General features: G+C 42.7%; 1 protein-coding gene across 3 annotated transcripts in view; it reads right to left on the bottom strand.

The window, feature by feature from the left end:
* Positions 1 to 19,591, bottom strand: part of LOC116872976 (histone-arginine methyltransferase CARM1-like) — a 258,896-nt gene that overhangs the window by 114,321 nt on the left and 124,984 nt on the right. For all 3 annotated transcript variants that reach the window (XM_032866538.1, XM_032866536.1, XM_032866537.1), the window contains exons 3-4: positions 3,470 to 3,576; positions 2,468 to 2,572 (exon numbers count right to left, since the gene is read on the bottom strand). In XM_032866538.1, coding sequence (XP_032722429.1) covers positions 2,468 to 2,572; positions 3,470 to 3,576 — 212 coding nt within the window. The remainder of the gene's footprint in view (positions 1 to 2,467; positions 2,573 to 3,469; positions 3,577 to 19,591) is intronic.

Genomic DNA, 19,591 nt, shown 5'->3' with positions numbered 1-19,591 from the left:
TTCAGTTCCCTCGGGAAGGACAATCAACTAAAGCTAACACAGCAATAACACAGATGTGAGCATTATCTGACCAAACTATGATAAGAAGCTCCAACCAGCAATCATGAACACTGCTGAAGCCAATGGGTAAAAGAGAAAGTCTCAGGCAAGAAACAGATGACATAAACAAGAGTCAGGTGGAAATTTTGGAATTGAAAAATACAATACAAACAAACCAAAAAAGACACCACCTCTGAGGGCTCAAGAGCAGAATGGAGATGACAGAGGAAAGAAAGCCAGTGGCAAATCAACTTCTAGCTGGGTGACCATTTATAACTACTTTTTCCTGCATTTTCTGCTTTAATTAACTACTGAGGCATAACAAACCACGTCAAAATTTAGTGCCCTAACCTGGAAACAATTTGTAATTTCTCTCACTTCCATGGGAGGGCTGGACAGCTTCTCTGCTGGTCTTGCCTACATACATTCATGTTTCTGCATTCAGGTAGAAGGATGGCTGGACTGGTGGTCCAAGATGGCCCCACGCATAAGAGTGGCAGTTGGTGCTGGGCTTTGACTGGTGTGTCTCAGTTCTCTTTAACCAACCTTTCAACCTCTGGTAGGCTAGACTGGGCTCCTTCATGTTATGATAATCTCAGGGTTCCAAGAGGGTGAGGCCTGGAGCCACAAGGCCCCTTAAGACCTCGGGTCTGAAATCCATACAGCGTTAACCTCTGTCACAGTGTATTGGTGAAAGCATATCAAAAGGATAGCACAGAGATAAAGGCAAAAAAAAAAAAATCACACAATCTTTTGATGAAAGAGAAGCTATTAAGATTTTGCAAATCGGGGCGTCTGGGTGGCTCAGTGGGTTAAGCCTCTGCCTTCGGCTCGGGTCATGATCTCAGGGTCCTGGGATCGACCCTGCATTGGGCTCTCTGCCCAGCGGGGAGCCTGTTTCCCCCTCCCCCTCTCTGCCTGCTGCTTTGCCTATTTGTGATCTCCCTCTCTGTGTCAAATAAAAAAATAAAATCTTAAAAAAAAAAAAAAAACCTTGCAAATGGGCATGGACACAGGGAGCCATGAGTCTTTAGGATCATTATCTCCATGATACACCACACCCTTCCAAGGGAATTAGTGCTACAAATATCGAAGGCCATGGTCTGCAGTTTTTATGGCAGTGGAAGAGACGCTGAGACTCAGACAGGGTTAGTGTTTTGCCTAAGATCACACAGCGTGTCAGGGAGAAAACATAAAACTAAATCCCAGGACTACGGATTCCACCGACCAGTCCTCACTTCTTCTTCTTCTCCTTTTCTTAAAAAAGATTTTATTTATTTATTTGACACAGACAGAAAGAGAACGAGCAGGGGGAAGGAGAGAGGGAGAAAAAGATTCCCCACTGAGCAGGGAGCCTGATGTGGGACTCGATCCCAGGACCCTGGGATCATGACCTGAGCTGAAGGGAGATACTTAGCAGACTGAGCCACCCAGGAGCCCCAAGTTCTCACTTCTGAGAGGAGCCACACAGTATTTTGAACGCGGGCTATTTAACAGTGGGAGAATAATGGGCAACCCTGGGTAACGTGTTAGCAGTCACTCATTGTTCAGATCCATTTTGTGAAGGAAATCACGCAGGCGCTTGTGGAGTCCGTGGAAAAAAACAACAAAAAACTGAAGTGAAGAGACTCCATAAGAGCTATTCATTACGTAGCAAGAGAGGTCCTAACCCATTCAGGCCTCCCAGACCGAGTGCATTCAGTCTCTTGCATTCCTGGCACTCAAGGCTTAATCTCTGCATTGAGGCAAAATTCACGTAATATAAAACTGACCATGACTCATTTTACATTGTAAAATTCAGTGTCCTTTGGCACGCGTACCAGGTTGTGTAACTGTTATCTGCATCAAGTTTCAAGACATTTCTGTCAGCCCAAAAGGAGAGCCTGCACCCATGAAGCACCACTCCCCATTTCCTCCTCCCCCTGGTGAACTCCCCCTGGTGGACTCTCCCTGGTGACCGCCCCCACTCACCAGGAGTCTGCTTCCTTTCTATGGACTTGCCTATTCTAGATGTTTCAGGTAAGTGGAATCATATGCACGAGTTTTTGTAACTTGTTTCACTCGCACGTTCTGGAAGTTCATGGATGTTGAAGGCTGTACCACCCTTTCACTATTTTTACGGATGAGATAAATATGAATGACACCCACAATATTGCATTGTATGGCTAGACCACATTGTGTTTATCCATTCACCAGCTGACGGGCATTTTGGGTTCTTTCCGCTTTCTGGCTAATCGTGAATAGTGCTGCTATAAACATTCAGGTACAAACAGTTGTTTGAATACCTGCTTTCAATTCTTGGGTGTATATAACCAGGAGTGGAATTGCTGGGTCATATGGTCATTCTATCCAAGCGTAATCTGGATTCTGGTTTTTTGACAAGGCTTCTTAAAATGGTTCGTGATTAAGAACACGCTGCCTGCATTACCTTGTCTCTGAAGTCAGTGTGGTTCTGGAGGATGGCTCTGTGGTAAGTGGCTGTCCTCACAAAATCCTGCATCATGTTCTGTTGCTGGGAAATGCAGCCATAAAACTGTAAGGAAAACAGAAGGATAGAGAGAGTCAACAACCCACAAGGCATCACCTCGATGAGCACCTGGTTCTTGCAGCCACCTGGGTCAAGGTGGGCTGAGCCTAACGTGTAGGCCAGCTGAGGCTCTGAAAGGCACAGGGACCTGTCCATGTTTGCCCTATTTGGAACGTCCAGAACTGTAAGCTGACCCCAGACCCCAAAAGGCTGCTCTGTGCAATAGATCCAGGCCTAGATACTGGCCAGATAGGTGCCCAGGGTCTCTTCTCAAAGCAGAGGCTATAAGAGAACACAGATCAAGGGGAAACAGGGGTAAGAGAGAGAAAGAGCCCAGAGACAAAAGGGACATCCCTAATGAGTTTCCTGAGCCAAGAGAGAAAAACAGGACTTGGACAGAGATGTGCAGCGAGGGCAGGACTGGGGCAGTAGGTAGTGGTGACAGTTACCCTGATCAGGCAAGCCAGCTGGGTGATGGGTGCACACAAATCCGTGAACACTGAGTCACAAGTCTCAGCACTGTAACTGCCCCCGCCTCGGGTAGAGTTTGCTATGTTACATGCATAAAGATAAATGTTTCACGTACATCCTCTAATCAAGTTAAATCATACAATATCAGATGAATTTCATTCCCCAGATGACAAACTGAGGCTCAGAGAGATACGACCACTTGTCCCCAAGTCCTGACAACTTGAGAAGTGAGAGCAACCCAGGGCCTGCTGTTGTGGCTGCTGCTCAGGGGGTCGCATGGTGGGAAGGGCCAGGGCCATGCCCATTGCCTCCTCTCTATCCTCCAGCCTCCCCAGGTGTGTCCACAGGTGTGTCTGCAGGTATGCATCACCTGGAAACGACTCCTTCCTCCACCCCCCCCCCGGGGGTGGGGTGGGGGGCAACATTCCTGACCTGGAAGTACTGTACGGCAGATGCCTCTTCCGTCCGCTGGCTGAACACCGAGGATTCCTTTTTCTCCTTCCGGCATCTTTTCAAGGTATTTGAAAATGAGCTGAGATCTGCGAGGATAAAAGGCAGACTGTTTCTACACGGAGGGCACCACAGAACTGACCACTGCACTTTTACACAATTCTGAGAAACTATTAGAAGACTCAAAGGGCAAGTCCATCCCCGGACGCACATGTGACAAGGAATGGCAAGGTGGGAACGAGCACCCCTCTGAGATGCGACAGGCTTCCTTGCACTTGTCAGCCATATTTGCATTCACCAGTGTCACGTACACAGCGTAACGGAACACTCGGAGACCGGGCTCAGGGAATTCTCCTGGTCCTGTGCTCACAAAGCTTACAGGCTTATTCTCAGTGTGTGCTCTGGGGAAGGTGATTGTTGATGATAAGGAAAAAAAAAATACATGTGAATACAAAATATACATATACTGAATATATATACATATGTGTATATATATATATATATATATATATATATAATCTCATTCTCTTGTCACAACAGTTTTTTTTTTCTTATTTAGTATTCTCCAGGCATAGAGAGGAAAAGTAAAATAACTGAAGAGATGTGAATACAAGGAAATGCTTTCTATTATTTGAGGGAAAGAAATACATAGATGATGGCTCAAAAAATCCCAGAAGTGTTATTGCTCAGAGATAGCACAGCATACACAGTGGTCAAGCTTTGTGACCTTAGCATGCTGACACCCTTGTCCAGAGGTCCTCATCACTGTGATCTTCTCTCTCTCCACCACTGGTGATGTGCCCAGGTCTCTCCCTCACAGTCGTGCTGGATTCTGGATGACCACACACTCTCAGTTCCCCATGAGCTCCAGCCTCTCAGGCTTTGGCTGCCCTTGCACGCTACCAATACACCTCCTCCTTGCACCCTACAGCCTCCACACTCCCGGCATGTGGAAGTCCTCGTGAATTCCCACATCAATCTGGCCCTGGCCTAGCTTCTTGACTTGAAACCCTCCAGCTCTTCTTTCTCTATTTTTTTAAATTTATTTTTTCAGTGTTCTAAGATTCATTGCTTATGCACCACACCCAGTGCTCCATGCAATACGTGCCCTCCTTAATACCCACCACCAGGCTCACCCATCCCCCCACTGCCCTCCCTTCCAAAACCCTGTTACTTAGAGTCCACAGTCTCTCATGCTTCATCTCCCCCTCCAATTCCCCCCAATTCACTTTTCCTTTCCTTCTCCTAATGTCCTCCATGCTATTCCTTATGCTCCACAAGTTAAGTGAAACCATATGATAAATGACTCTTACTGCTTGACTTATTTCACTCGGTATAACCTCCTCCAGTCCCGTCCATGTTGATACAGAAGTTGGGTATTCCTCCTTTCTGATGGAGGCATAATACTCCATAGTATATGTGGACCATATCTCCTTTATCCATTCATCTCTTGAAGGGCATCTTGTATCTTTCCACAGTTTGGCGACTGTGGCCATTGCTGCTATGAACATTGGAATACATATAGCCCTTCTTTTCACTACATCTGTATCTTCAGGGTAAAAATGGCTAACAAGAGACATGAAAAAATGTTCATCATCCTTAGCCATTAGGGAGATTCAAATCAAAACCACATTGAGATACTACCTTACAACAGTTAGAATGGCCAAAATTAGCTCTTCTCTTTAAATTCACTTTTGACATAAAATCCCTTTTCATTCCCCAAGATTCAGGTCAACCAGCCTTTCCTCATTGTTATGTTCTGGAATACCCACAGGCATGGAGGGCCTCAACGCTTGATCAGAATCACCTGAAAAGATTTTTTAAACTATGGATGCTTGACCCTCACCCCACACCCAGTAAGTCAATCAAAAAATAATAATTTGTGTCTGATTTAATCATATGAAATTTTAAAACTTAGAAAAGGAAACCAGAAATGAAAAATGATTCCTAGATATAACCACTAATATTGTATTTTGGGATAAAATCTAGTAATTTTACTTCATTGCTGTTTTATCTAATCTCTACATTACTTATAATAATAGCATCACACTTTACTGCCAACACTTTTCATACAGAATCTCTCAACCACACTTACAGCTACAAAGCCCAGTAACTACAATGTCTTTTTGCTTCCATTTGTCCTATTTGTTCTCAGAGGCAACATCCGAGCCTTAGTAGATCTTAATTTCAACAAGGTTTTTAACTATGTTCCTTCAAATTTTGGACCTACTTATTTGCTTATCAAGTTCTATTGAGGGTCAAATGTACCAACCCTATAGAACTGTAATTTTCTATATTTGTATTTTATTCCCTTAAAAAATATTAGACAATATTTGAAAACTTTAAGATGTTTGAAAACTTTGTCAGATAAAAACTTGCAACAAACTGGGTATAAAGGGAACACACCTCAACACCGCGAGGCCACAGGTAACAATCCCGCAGCTGACATCATAGCCAACGGTGAAACGTTGAAAGCTCTAAGACCAGAAACAAGACAAGGATGCTCACTCTCACCACTCCTATTCAGGGCAATTGTGCAATAAAAAGAAACAAAAGCCATCCAACTTGGAAAGGAAGAAGCAAAACTGTCTCTATTTGCAGACGACATGATATTATATATAGAAAACCCCAAAGGACCCCACAAAAAAACTGTTATAACCAACAACTTTGTAGAGTTGCAAGACACAATATCAACATGTAAAAATAAGCTGTTTCTAAAACACCAACAACGAACTACTAGAAAGAGAAATGAAGACAGCAATCCCATTTAAGATGGCATCAGAAAGAATAAAATACTTAGGAATAAATAGAATCAAGGAGGTGATACCAGTTATCTGTTCTCTAAAAGCTGTAAGACACTGAAGAAAAAAAACTGAGGATGAGACAAATAAGTGTAAATATATCCCGTGCTCATGGATTAGAATAATTAATATTAAACTCTCATATACCCAAAGCAATCTGTAGTTTTAACGCCATTCCTATCTAAATTCCAATGACATTTTTCACAAAAAGAAAAACAATCCTGAAGTGTGTATGGGACTGCAAAACTCCTAATAGGCAAAGAAATCTTGAGAAAGAAGAACGAAGCTGGAGGCATCACACTTTCTGATTTCAAACTACATTGTAAAGCTACAGTAATTAAACAGTATGGCATTGTCATAAAAACAGACACATAGAATGGACCAGATTAGAGAGCCTCAGGCTTATATACTTAATCAATTTACAACAAAGAAACCGAGAATATATAATGGGGAAAGGATAGTCTTTTTAACTGATGCTGGGAAAACTGGATATCCACATGCAGAACAATGTAACCAGACCTCTATCTTACATCATATGCAATAACCTACTCAAAATGGATTAAAGAGTTGAGCATAAGATCTGAAACTGTAAGACTTCTAGAAGAAAACAGAGATAAACACCTCAACACTGGTCTTGGTAAAGATTTTTTTAATTTGACACCGAAAGCAAAGGCAACAACAGGAAAAATAAGTAAGCGGGAATACATCAAACTAACAAGCTTCTGCACAGCAAAGGAAACCATCAACAAAACAAAAAGGCAACTATTAAATGGGAGGAAATATTCGCAAATCACATATCTGATAAGAGGTTAATATCCAAAATACATAAAGAACTCACACAACTCAATAGCAGGAAAAAACCCCAAAAAAACAAAAACAACCAATCTGATTTAAAAAATAGGCTAAGGGACTGAGTAGACCTTTTTCCAAAAACACAGATGGACAACAGATACATAAAAAGATGCTCCGTATCACTAATCATCAGGTAAATGCAAATCAAAACCACAATGAGACATCACCTCACACTTGTTAGGCTGTCATCAAAGCGACAAAAGGTAACAAGTATCAGAGAGGATGTGGAGAAAAGGGAGTCCTTGGGCACTGTTGGTGGGAATGTAAATTGGTGCGGCCCCTCCGTGAAACAGTATGGACGTTCCTTGAAAAATTAAAATAGAACTACTGTATGATCCAGCAGTCCCACTTCCGGGTATATATCCAAAGGAAGTGAAATCATTCTCTCAAAGAGATATCAGCACACCCATGTGCATTTCAACATTATTCATAATAGCTAAGACATGGAAGTAGCCTAAGTCTCTGTCAACAGATGAATGGATAAAGATGTCACACACACACATACACACACACACGAGATATATATATATATATATATATATATATATATATATATCTCCCCCAATGAAATATTATTCAGTCATAATACAGAAGGAAACTCTGCCATTTGGGACAACATGGATAGAACTCGATGGCATTAAATTAAATAAGACAGAGGAAGACAAACAGAGTATGTTATCACTTATATGTGGACTCCTCTTTTAAAAAGTCAAACTCATAGATGGGGCACCTGGGTGGCTCAGTGGGTTAAGCCTCTGCCTTCGGCTCAGGTCATGGTCTCAGGGTCCTGGGATCGAGCCCCACATTGGGCTCTCTGCTCAGCAGAGGGCCTGCTTCCCTTCCTCTCTCTCTCTGCCTGCCTCTCTGCCTACTTGTGATCGCTGTCCGTCAAATAACTAAATAAAATCTTTAAAAAAAAAAGTCAAACTCATAGAAAGAAAGAGTAGAAAAGTGGTTGCCTTGAGCTGGAGGGCAGAAAAGAACAGGAAGAGGTCGGTAAAGGGATATAAATGTTTAGTTACAAGGGGCATAAGATCTGAGGATCTAATCCATGAGATGGTGACTTTAGTTGCTAACAGTGTATGGTATAACTGAAATTTGTTGACAGAACAGAAATGTTCTCACCAAAAAATAAAATAATATTTCTCAGACATACTAAAACACCCCAGAAGATATTAGATGATACTGACTCCGCTCTAGTCTCTTGGCATGTCTCCAATTCCCTCTGAGCTCTTAGAGACCGCCAGCCATGGTCTGTGTCACCCGTCTGTGAGTTCCTTTGAGTCCTGGGCATGTACGCTGTTTGGGTTTTCAAAGCCTACAGTAAATTCAATTGTTCAACAAAGAGTCCTTTGAATATTCCAGCAATTCCAAGTCTCCCTACTCTGGGGGACATCTGAGATTTTAATACAGCTAAATGTGATGGACGCCTAATTTAGTAAACAGGATGTGTGACAAGTTGCAAAGTATCATTTTTAGTTCACAAACAAGATCATGACTATCAAATAACATGGACAGTCTTGCATCACTCACCAACTGTCTCCAAAGGAAAAGATAAAAGCTCCAACAAAGTTTAAGGTCACACCAGCATCCGCGCAATACACAGACTTCCAAAATAGTCACTAAGTGGATAGATCAGCTCTACCACGTTTCTACTATAAAATACTGTATTGTTACATTACAGCCACTACAGTCACAACTCTATGAGACTCTCTTGTTTGACAAGTTTAAGATGTATTTACAGGATTTGGGAAATAAGGAGCATCCAGGAAAGTCCAGGAATCAGCATCAGTGAACTCCTGCCTATGGTGACTTCTGTCACAATGGCTCCCGGGAGAATGTTTTTCACAAGCTACCCTTGCCTTTATTTTAATGGTTAAACAGATGTGTGCAAAGAAAGGAAATGTCTGTGTTTCCATATGATGTATATTTTTAAAAAAAAAGTACTTTCAAAAGGAAAACAACTTTAATTGTTGATTTCTCCCTCCCTTCAGTGTTCAGGATGGACGGACACTGGAGGACACTGTCTTAATCCGCTGCTCTAACAAAGTACCACAGACCGGGTGATTTTTAAACAACAGAATCCATTCCGCACAGGTCTGGAGCTGGAAGTCCAAGGTCAAGGGACCAACATGGTCCGGTTCTGGTGAGATACCTTTCCTGAGTGGTAGACCACTAGCTTCCGGTTATGTTCTCACATGGTGAGAGTGGCAAGGGACCTCAGGTCTCTTTTATAATCACATCCCAAAGGCTCTACCTTCAAATACCACCATCTAAAGATTAGGTTTCAAAATACGAGCTTTGAGGGAGACACCAATATTCCGTCTACAGCAATGGTCCATGCAAATCCAGAATGGGACACAACATAAATAAGACACCTTCTCTTCCTTGGTTCTCCAAACTAGGGGGAGGGACTTTTGGTAAGAGGAATGAGGGAATCTAAATGCAGCAGGCAACTTTGCCTTTGGAGAACATTTTGGCAAAAAGTAATTTTATTATTATTATTATTATTTTGTATAGAAAAGCCTTTTGATCTGCAGGGACCACTTGTTTAAAAGTAGCCATCATTGGCTCCTAGAGAAAAGAAAGGCATGCTGTTAGAACATAGTCAAATCTAAATGGACTTTCACATTTGCACATTGGCTCCTTTGGCCGCTCAGGGTAGAAGAGGTGAGAGGACAGGGGTCAGAACCACTGCTCTGGAAGAAAGAGGTCCCCACTGGGTATATCCTGGAAGTCTGAAGTTGAGGGCAGAGTGTATAAGGATGGGGACAGGACCTCAACGACAAGTACAAGTCAAGTCCCTCTGACGTGGGGTCATGACTTCTGGGTAAAAGGGGAACTCCTTTCAAAGGACACACTGTTCCACACTGTTTGGGAAGAGGCTGGCCTGGTGGGACTGGCATTGTAGTCATACTGTCCTCAACTGCCATGTTTTGTCATGTTTCTCTGCAAACACAAAGATATAGTTTTCACTGTTATACACATATTAACCGTGCTACCACCATGACTCTGATTATTTTCCTTTGATGCTCAAGCTTGATTTCAGTTTCTCCCTAACAAGCCCTTACTTTTCCACTTCAGCATGAGCTATACTCATGGATCAAGAGACGATGGAGACTATTTCCTTAGTGTCGTTACTTCGAGAAGAACCAGATTGAAGGGATATGTTTTTGTTTACTCACTTCTCTTAAATAGCTGCTGTTTACAAGTGATACTGTATGTAGCGCTTTCCGTACAGTTTATTTACCAAGAGACGAGCATCTTTCTTTGCATGAAAGGGTACTACCTGCCTGACTGCATCAGCTGTTCAGGCCACATGTCCCAAAATTATACTAGAAAACACAACTGACAGTATGATAATCATGGTGTGGACTTAAAAAAAAAACAATAATAATATGTCAAACTCTAAACACGGTTGCAGAAGCTGCTTTTGGCTATCTTGATGAATTTACATACAGCCTATTTTAATCTTCTCTAGCCCACCAGCTCAAGTTTACCAAATGGAGCTCGTTTTATGGGGCACCTAAGGAAACAATTTTCTTTTTTTTCTTTTTCTTTTTTTGTTGCATTCAGTTAGCCACTGTGTAGTACATGATTAGTTTCTGATGTAGTGCTCGGTGATCCATTAGTTAAGTGTAACACCCAATGCTCATCACAGCACGTGCTCTTCTCAATACCTATCACTCTGTTACCCCCTCCCCCCACCCTCCTCTTTTCTGAGACCCCCAGATTGTTTCTTGGGGTCCACAGTCTCTCATGGTTCATCTCCCTCTCTGATTTCTACCCCTTTGGATTTCCCTCCCTTCCCCTATCAGGAAAAAATATCCACTGGAAAAAAGACAGTCTCTTCAACAAATGGTGTTGGGAAAACTGGACAGCTATGTGTAGAAGAATGAAACTGGACCATTCCCTTACACCACACACAAAGATAAACTCAAAATGGATGAGAGACTTCAATGAGAGGTCGGAATCCATCAAAATCCTAGAGGAGAACACAGGCAGTAACCTCTTGGACATCAGCCACAGCAACTTCTTTCAAGATACATCTCCAAAGGCAAGTAAAACAAAAGTGAAAATGAACCATTGGGACTTCATCAAGATAAAAAGCTTCGACCAGGTTGAAGCAGCCCACGGAATGGGAGAAGATACTTGCAAATGACACTACCTAAGGAAGCAATTTCTTTCCTTGTTGTCAGGAGAAGACAGCAATGCTGACCGCTTGCCCCCATTCAGTTCTCCTTCCCCTGGCTTCACACTCTGGGTGCGTCCCCGCGGGATGGAAATGGCGTAGAGTCACTTGGGACACCGTGCGTGGATTCTTCCTATGCAGGCCGAGCTGGAGCAGCAGACCGCTTTATCAGGGTTCGTCCGAGCAGCGTGAACGTGCTGCTGAGGGCCACAATGCTGGTCTTCCCTCTGAGTGCGGCGGACTCTGCTGCCCAGTGAAATCCAACATAAGGAGAGCCCTTTTCATGTCTCATACACGCTGATTTTCTTAGTCAAGGAGCAAAAGGACTCAGATGTAAAGCAGACTGAGTGGTTAACAGAGCATTATTATGAGACACTAGATATTTCATCGGGTGCATGAGAAACCAGAAAAATGAACAGCTTCACCAAACTTCAAGCTAATTTCTCCCTTATAGTGTTTCTGTCTCCTTTTGGGGGGGTGGGGCGGGGGGAGACAAAAAAAAAAAACCAACTTGTCAGCATCCTGTGAAAGCAATTGCCAAATCAACCTCTCTTAAAACAAAAGTACTTACGCACTCCGAGAAACCGAATGCATTATTTGGCTTCGCTCTTCTTTCAAAGCCCAGCAGTTTGCAACCAAACCTGTAATTCATAATCCATATAACACCTACCTAACACTATTTTTGTCCTACTAAAACATGAGTAGAAAGCACTGGGGAGGGCTCCTGGGGAGTAGTTTGTTACTTGTCATATCTCCAAATGTTAAGAGTCTTATGCAAAAACAACTAGGTCACACATTTTGTCAAATTTCAGAGGCAATATTCATGCATGTCTTAAAAACCCATTAAACACTTGCTGAGATGATCAGCACTGACCTAAACATTAGTAAAAAAGTGAGTGTCACAATTTCTCAAGAATGTAGGTTGTGGAGGGAAATTTGTTCATTTGTTTGAATGTTGAGCAAAGTCCTTCATCCCCGTGGGATCCCAGTCCTCTTGCCCTGACTCTCCACCCACACAGGGAAAGCCCACAATCTGAGAACTGTGTGGGCTCCAGGAAACAGAAGGAACAGAGGACAGTCTAGGATGGAGGGATAACTGACTGAGCCTGAGCAGGAAAAAGAGCCTAAAGCAAGGACATAAGTGAAAACTCTTTTGTTGGCAAGTGGTGGAAATTCAACTAGGTTTAACTGAAATAGAAACGTTATGGTTCACAAAACTGAAAAATCAAGGATTAAAACTCTATTTTCAAGAATGGCTGTGCCTGGACGCTTGAATGATATTTTTAAGACACATCCTCTCTCTCTCTCTCTCCCTCCCTCTGTTTCTCAACTCTGTCTCTGTCTCTCTCTTTCTAGCTCTCTTTCTTTCTTACTCCGTACTTCTCTGTTTTGGCTTCATGCTCTGGAGGACAAGACAACCCCTTACGGAAAGCAATGCCACCAGCATCTCCACAAATACATTGCTACCAGCTTGGCAAATCCGGTCTTCCCAAAATGCTCCAACAAATGCTCTAGACTGAGTTCCACTGAACCTTGTTAAATTAAAGACCCACGTTTGAATCGATCGTTCTGGCCAGGGGTCTAGACTTGACAGACTTGCGTCAGCCCCATCTAAAACCAAAGAAAAACTGGGCTTCTGTGAGCAGAAGAAAAGAGAGTAAAGACAGGCCCAACCACAGCTGACCACTGCTAAGAGAGAAGGGGAATCACTACAGACTAAGCGGAAACAGGCCAAGGAAAAGTGAGAAACTGTGTGCTTCAGGGGGCAAACTGGAAGGAGGTGAGCCATGGAAAATAGACTTTCAGCTGCTTGACTTCTGACATCTTGAGCTTGGGCTAGCCTCAACCCAGGCTGTGCTCCCAGCCCAGGGAGCTATTGTGAGCGATCGCTACAGAGCAACCGAGCCAACACTTCCGGTCCTAGAACAGGTCGTGTCCCTGTCCCTGCCACAGTCACCAGCTTCCTTTTCCTGTCCACCCCTCCCTAAAGTGATCTGGCCGCACTCACAGCTCCTGATGCTCTGTTCGTGCCCCTGGGTCCCATAACCCACCCAGCAGAGAATGAGCATCAGATCCCGTAGCCCACCTTGGTTAAGGATGAGCTGCTGAACAAAGGGTCACATGGCCTGAAACAAGAGACTCAGAGACACCAAAATAAAGTGGCCGGACTCGGGGGTTCTAAAGGGAGGGGGTGATCCTACATCTTTGTATGCCTGTCCCAGAGAAATTATCAATCCCATTTCCTTTCACACTCCAAAGAGTTCTGGCAATTGATAGTTACCAGAGGGAAGATGGGTAGGGAGATGGGTGAAATGGGTGATGGGGATTACAGTACATTTATCATGGTGAAATAAGTAAATAAATAAAAATTTTAAAAGGATGAACTGGGGCGGGGGGAAAGAGTCCTGATTTGGATAATAAATTACTCAATCATCGCAGCTAGAAGATGCTGTAGTCTTAAGGGAGGTGGTCACGCTGTGTCAAGTACAAGAGGAAAAGGCAGCTGAGAGATATGATAACACAAAAAGGTGCAGATGGGAGAGCCCATGGCAGGAATACCTAGGCCCCCACTGTGGTCTGAGGACACTCTGCTCCTTGGCTTTAATGGCCATGACACACTTTCTCACAGTAACTTCCCTTTTTGAACTGATTTTTAGGTAGCCTCAATAGAATAGAAATTCTCCCCACTTTCCAACAATGTTGGATTTTTTTCCCTCCTGATTCTTTACCAGTTCACCCAAGTTTACCAAGAGTTTTCTTGCTTTGGGTTTGGTTTAGCTTTGGGTTTTACTAACAGTTTTACATATTTTCACACTGTGGTCATTTCAAGGAAACCCTGCACCATACTTTTCTCTTTGAATTCCACAAAACCACCTAGTTATGTGAAGGTCAGAGAGACAGAAGTTCGTTGAGGCCAGAATGTACATTCTGGAGCATTTGACATATATTCACAGAAGGGCTGATTTTTTAATATGGCAGCATGAGCCATTATTCAACAGGGCCCCCTGGCGCATGCACCTCCCAGCAAGCAAAGCAATGCGGGTGGACACCAAGCAAGGGGTAAAGTTTCATTTCTAATTTGATTAGATTTACACACTTAAAAATGATGTTTAGCAACTTTGATCAACATTTTTATGGCTGCTGATGCCATACTCCCTACATTCCCCAAACAACTAATTCTGGGTAAGCATTAATATAACCCAACATAACATTTTAAAAAAAGAAACAGCAGCCTGTACTTCGAGAACATCATGTTCAGGCCATTTCATTTAGCCAAGTGAAAACTTAACCTAACAGGTAGACCAGAAAAAAAAGAAATCTCTCTGACTTCTCTTCATGTATTATCTGTAAATGAATGAGACAGAAACCCCCTGAACTTGGATAAGAACACCTGCCCCTGTTACAAGGCAAACGGAAGAAGGTACTTTGTACCTGGTAGACTTGAGCGTTCGAGTCACATAAAAAGATGAATTCAGATGACAAAGAGAGTCCTTTGGTTTTGCAATACAACTTTCAAGATCTACCTCTCTGAAACGTGGATTTAACAATAATATGAGACAGTTGTGCTACCTTACAAGAAATTTATCTTGTCTTCATTTTCTTGGGGAGAGCAAAACGCACCTATTGTCGTTTTCTCAATGACACGAGTCCATAATTGGCTGAAAGCACGGATAGGCAAATGTCTTCCTAGCTCAATCTCTGCTGTTCTGTTTTCTCCTTCACATTTTTATAGCTGGTCCCCTGGGTGCAAAATGACTGAGCACAGGCTAAATCCAGCCCTTAAGCATTTTTAAATTTGGCTATCATGTGTCTAAAGATCAGAAAAATTTCACAGGAAATGTGAGTTTCTGGTTAAAATTGTGCAGCAGGATATCCCTGGGTCTCTGTGGCTACAATCAGCACAAGGGAAGTAGCTTCTGCCCCCTTTTGAAGGTATATGGGATCTCCTGTTCACCACGGCTCCCACCATTCTCTTGTTTGCAGCCAGCCTGCCTCTTACACTTCCACAACCTGCCTGGGCCCTGTTGGTGTTTGAGTCTGCACTCCTATGTCCCCCAGGATCAGCTACAAAACTAAATGGACAAGTCTGCAACTTAAAATATCAACCACTCCCCTTCTATTTCTAAGCAGCATGAAATCATAAAAGCTACAGAAACTGATAGTCAAACACACTTTATCATGCTATCTTTTCGACCAACTGTTAGTTTCATCTTGAGCTTATGGTAGACGTTGTTGACCTTCTTGGCAATGACTTTGATATTCTGGGCAGATACTCATGAGAGCAGATTCAAACTCTCAGTGTAGAGTCTTTGATAAGCTCTAGTCATGGGTCACGATCATCCCCAAACAACTCACTTTCCCAGGAATATGGTGCTGCTGACTGTTGTCAGTGCGATTTCAGCTGTGAAGGTGAGTTTTTATTAGCTCATCCACCTCCCCAGCATTTCCCTATAGTTAGAGATGATCTAGGGACTTAAGAGTGTGACATCTACAGTTGAAGAGCAATTCCACACAGAAAGGATGCCCAGAGCATGCACTGCATTATCATCTCCTAACAAACTGACCCAACCACTTATTTCTGTGATAAGCAACTAATGGGTTTAGCAATGACTGAATGAATGTTCCCTGGTTGAGATCATCTGCACTTTGATCATATGGAATGCTATATAACATGTACCTAAAGCCAGTAGGATTAAATCCAGGAATACCGGTTATCAGTCAATGTTTTCATGGCTACCTGAAGCTTTAACTGCACACCAGCTCTAGAGTGAGTGTTGAAGTTAGGACCCTTGGTACTCTCATATGAAGGATGTTCCACATATGATTAGGGACCCACCTGAAAATGTTTCTTTAGACCTAAGTGCCAAAAGAAGCCTTGCTTAATACAGCCTGCCTACCTGCCACTGCTCTGCCCCTTAAGGACATTGACAATCTTGTAAATTGATAATGTTTTCTCTTTTGCTTGGGTGCCAGGATGCTCAGCCATAATCACGGGTCAGCAGTAGTATTCATGGATCCCATAATATGCAGATTGGTGTTTTAATTTCCTCTCGGCCTTAGTCTTCTATGCTTTCTATATTTTCCCTGATCTTGAAATTTTTATATTTTTATGTTATCCCATAAACGTGTATGGAAACACAATTTTGCAGTGGAGGAAATTGCGAGATGGATGCCTGGATGGATGGTGGACAGAAAGACTGATCTATTGATTCCATTGTCGCTATATGAAGATTTAACAAGCTGGTGAAACCAATATGCAACTTTCTGCCTCACTTTCCACACAATAACCCACCCTGCTCTGAACAGCAAATACAAGGACTTTGGAAGCAACAGTGTTGGTCCCATATGCTTAAAGCAGATGGGAGCCGCACTGTCTTCACAGTAGCATCTGCCCAGGAACCAAACTAAAGAGGAGGAGGCTGGGGGAAAGAGCAGGAGGGGAGAGAAACACAAAAGAGCAATCAGGACTGGAGAAGAGAGATACTTCCTGCTACCAGTCTCAGCCATGGTTAAAAAGCAAGCTCATATTTACAAACTGCTCCATTTGATATTTTCATATTTATGGCGTTATTTAATTCAATCCCTGCTGCCACGGGGTATTATGATCTCCACTGTGCAGATGAAGGAGAGATACAGACATAGTTTTCTCAGAGTCAAATTGGTGAGGCCAACATTTATTCCAATACTAGCATCTGCATTAGAGAGAGTGGGAAACTCAAAAACATAGGACATTCTCTCCCTCTTTTTTTAAGAATTTATTTATTTATCTGACAGAGAGAATGAGAGGGCAATAGCAGGGGGGACAAAGAGGAGAGAGAGGGAGAGGCAGACTCCCCGCCGAAGCAGGGAGCCCAATGTGGGGCTCGATCCCAGGACCATGGGATCATGACCTGACTGAAGGCAGATGCCTAACCGTCTGAGCCATCCATGCGCCCCAAACACAGGACATTCTTAAGGGGCATGTTCTACTCTGGAAAAAAAAAAAAAAGGAACACAGAATTAAGATGTGCTATATTGAGGTAACATAAATAATAGAGAAATGATGTCAGCTATAGTCAGAGAGACAGGAAAATGATTTTTATTCCAAGCATCACAAAACCATGACAGCAATGGGTTCTATGTGTGTAAATGCAGAATTTCTTTCTTTGCAGATACTTCATTGAAGACTAGGTTATCCATTATTCTATGTTGGCAAAATTACACCAAAAATTTATTTAAAATACTCCAGCTGATCTCTCACTATCCCTATAAACCAAGCCACTATCAATGATACAGTGTATACGATGTATCAGCATAAAGCAACAAGAACACCATATTTAAAGGGATAGCAGCACCATAGCTGAATAAGACATCCCTTATTCCTACACCACCCCCCACCCCCGCAACCACCAACAACAATTTGGTATCCATCCATGGTCAAAATTGTCTTTGTGGGAGCTGTGGAATTCAGCACTGTACACACACACACACACACACACACACACACACAAACAAACAAAAAAACGAAGAAAAGTCTAACCCCGCCATGTGTCAGGGGCTAGATACACAGATCTTGATTCCAGCTGTGGACCCCATAGGGACCCATAAACTAGCTCTGGCACTTCTCAGCCATGGTCTGAGAGCCCCCAGAAAATAATATCTTAGATAATCACCCATGGATGAGGAAGTTTTGTGGAAATACAGGTTTTCAATGGATAAGTGCCAGCATATGTTAGAAGAAAAAAAAGTGAACTTGGACACATTGGAGAGGGTAAGAGGAAAAGTCTGGCTTTACCCACATCACCTCTCTTCCAAGGAAGCACAGCTTAGGGCTGAGAGAGATCTTCTTGCCCATAATTTCTACCATGGGAGAAAGGGAGAATATGTAAGTTCCCAGATTCCCCAGCTCTGAGGAGTGCTGCCAGAGATGTTCGTTTCTCCTCCATCCTGTCCAGAATACTGAATCATGAGAAGCATGACTGGGGATGGGAAAAGACTGGCAAAGCAGAAGATAGGACTCACAGAGGGCATTTAAGGGACAAGAATCCTACTAACTGTGTTGTGGACTTCATCAAAAAGCTCACTAGCAAGCTGCTGGAGACACCTTGCCCACAGATCTGCACAGTTGGCCCACAGGCATTGCCAGCGCTCTGCACAACTCATTTATCCACACCTCCCCTCTGTGGCCAGCTCTCTGTGAGCTCCTGATGGTGGCAGTGAGAGCAAGCTTTGGCAGATGGTTAGTGAGCATGTATAGAAAGCTTAAAACTGTGGGCCAGGAAGAGACCGCCAACTTAAGCTTGAGCATCATCTTTGGGGAAACAAAGGGAAACTGTCAGCATTTGGCTGGGGAACTACAAGATTGAAAGAAGGCATTAAGGCTGAAGAACTCTGCCACATGAGGGAGCAAGAAATACGAAGCAGGTGTATTCACAGGTCTGAGACAGTCTCAGATTCCTTAGCAGGACGGAGGGAAGGGATTTCACTTCCAGTTAATAAAGACTAGAGATGATACTACTTCAAATGTGAAGACAGTTTTGTAAATTTCAAGGAACATGAAAAATCAAGGCAACATGACATCACCAAAAGATCACAATAATCTGCTGGTAACCAGTTATAAAGACTGTGATTTACCCAGTAAATAATTCAAAATAGCTATTTTAAGGAAACTCAATAAGCTATTAAAAAAACACCAGAAGTTTGTAAAAAAAATTTTACAAAGAGATAGAAATCATAAAAGAGAATCAAATGGAAATTCTGAAGCTAAAGAATGCAATGAGTAAAAAAAAAAAAATGCAATGGAGAGTATCAACAGCAAACTGGATCAAACAGAAAAAAAGAATCTGTGAGTTAGAAGACAGACTTCAAAAATGTCCAGTCAAAAGAAAACAAAGAAAAAAGAATACAAAAGAGTGAACAAGATAATATACAGAATGGAGGATAGTCACATAAATTTATATGTTTGATAATTTAAAAAACAAAGAATGAACAAAGCATATGCGATCTATGAGACACCATAAAAAGAAACAATTTGCAAAGTGTTGGAGGTCAATAAGGAAAAGAGAGGGAACTGGGGTCAGAAAGCTTCTTTAAGGAATAATGGGGGGAATTTCCCAAATCTGAAGAGAGACTGGTACCCATAGGTACCAAACAAACTCAACTTGAAAAAAATCCTCCCCAGGGGTGCCCAGATGGCTCAGTTGGTTAAGCAGGTAACTCTTGATTTTGGCTTAGGTTATGATCTTAAGGTCAGGAGATTGAGCCCTGCACTAGGCTCTG

This window comes from Lontra canadensis, unplaced genomic scaffold, assembly GCF_010015895.1.
Source record: "Lontra canadensis isolate GAN:19392208 unplaced genomic scaffold, GSC_riverotter_1.0 scaffold31, whole genome shotgun sequence".
Lineage (NCBI taxonomy): Eukaryota > Metazoa > Chordata > Mammalia > Carnivora > Mustelidae > Lontra > Lontra canadensis.
This window is presented reverse-complemented; position numbering and strand designations above follow the sequence as displayed.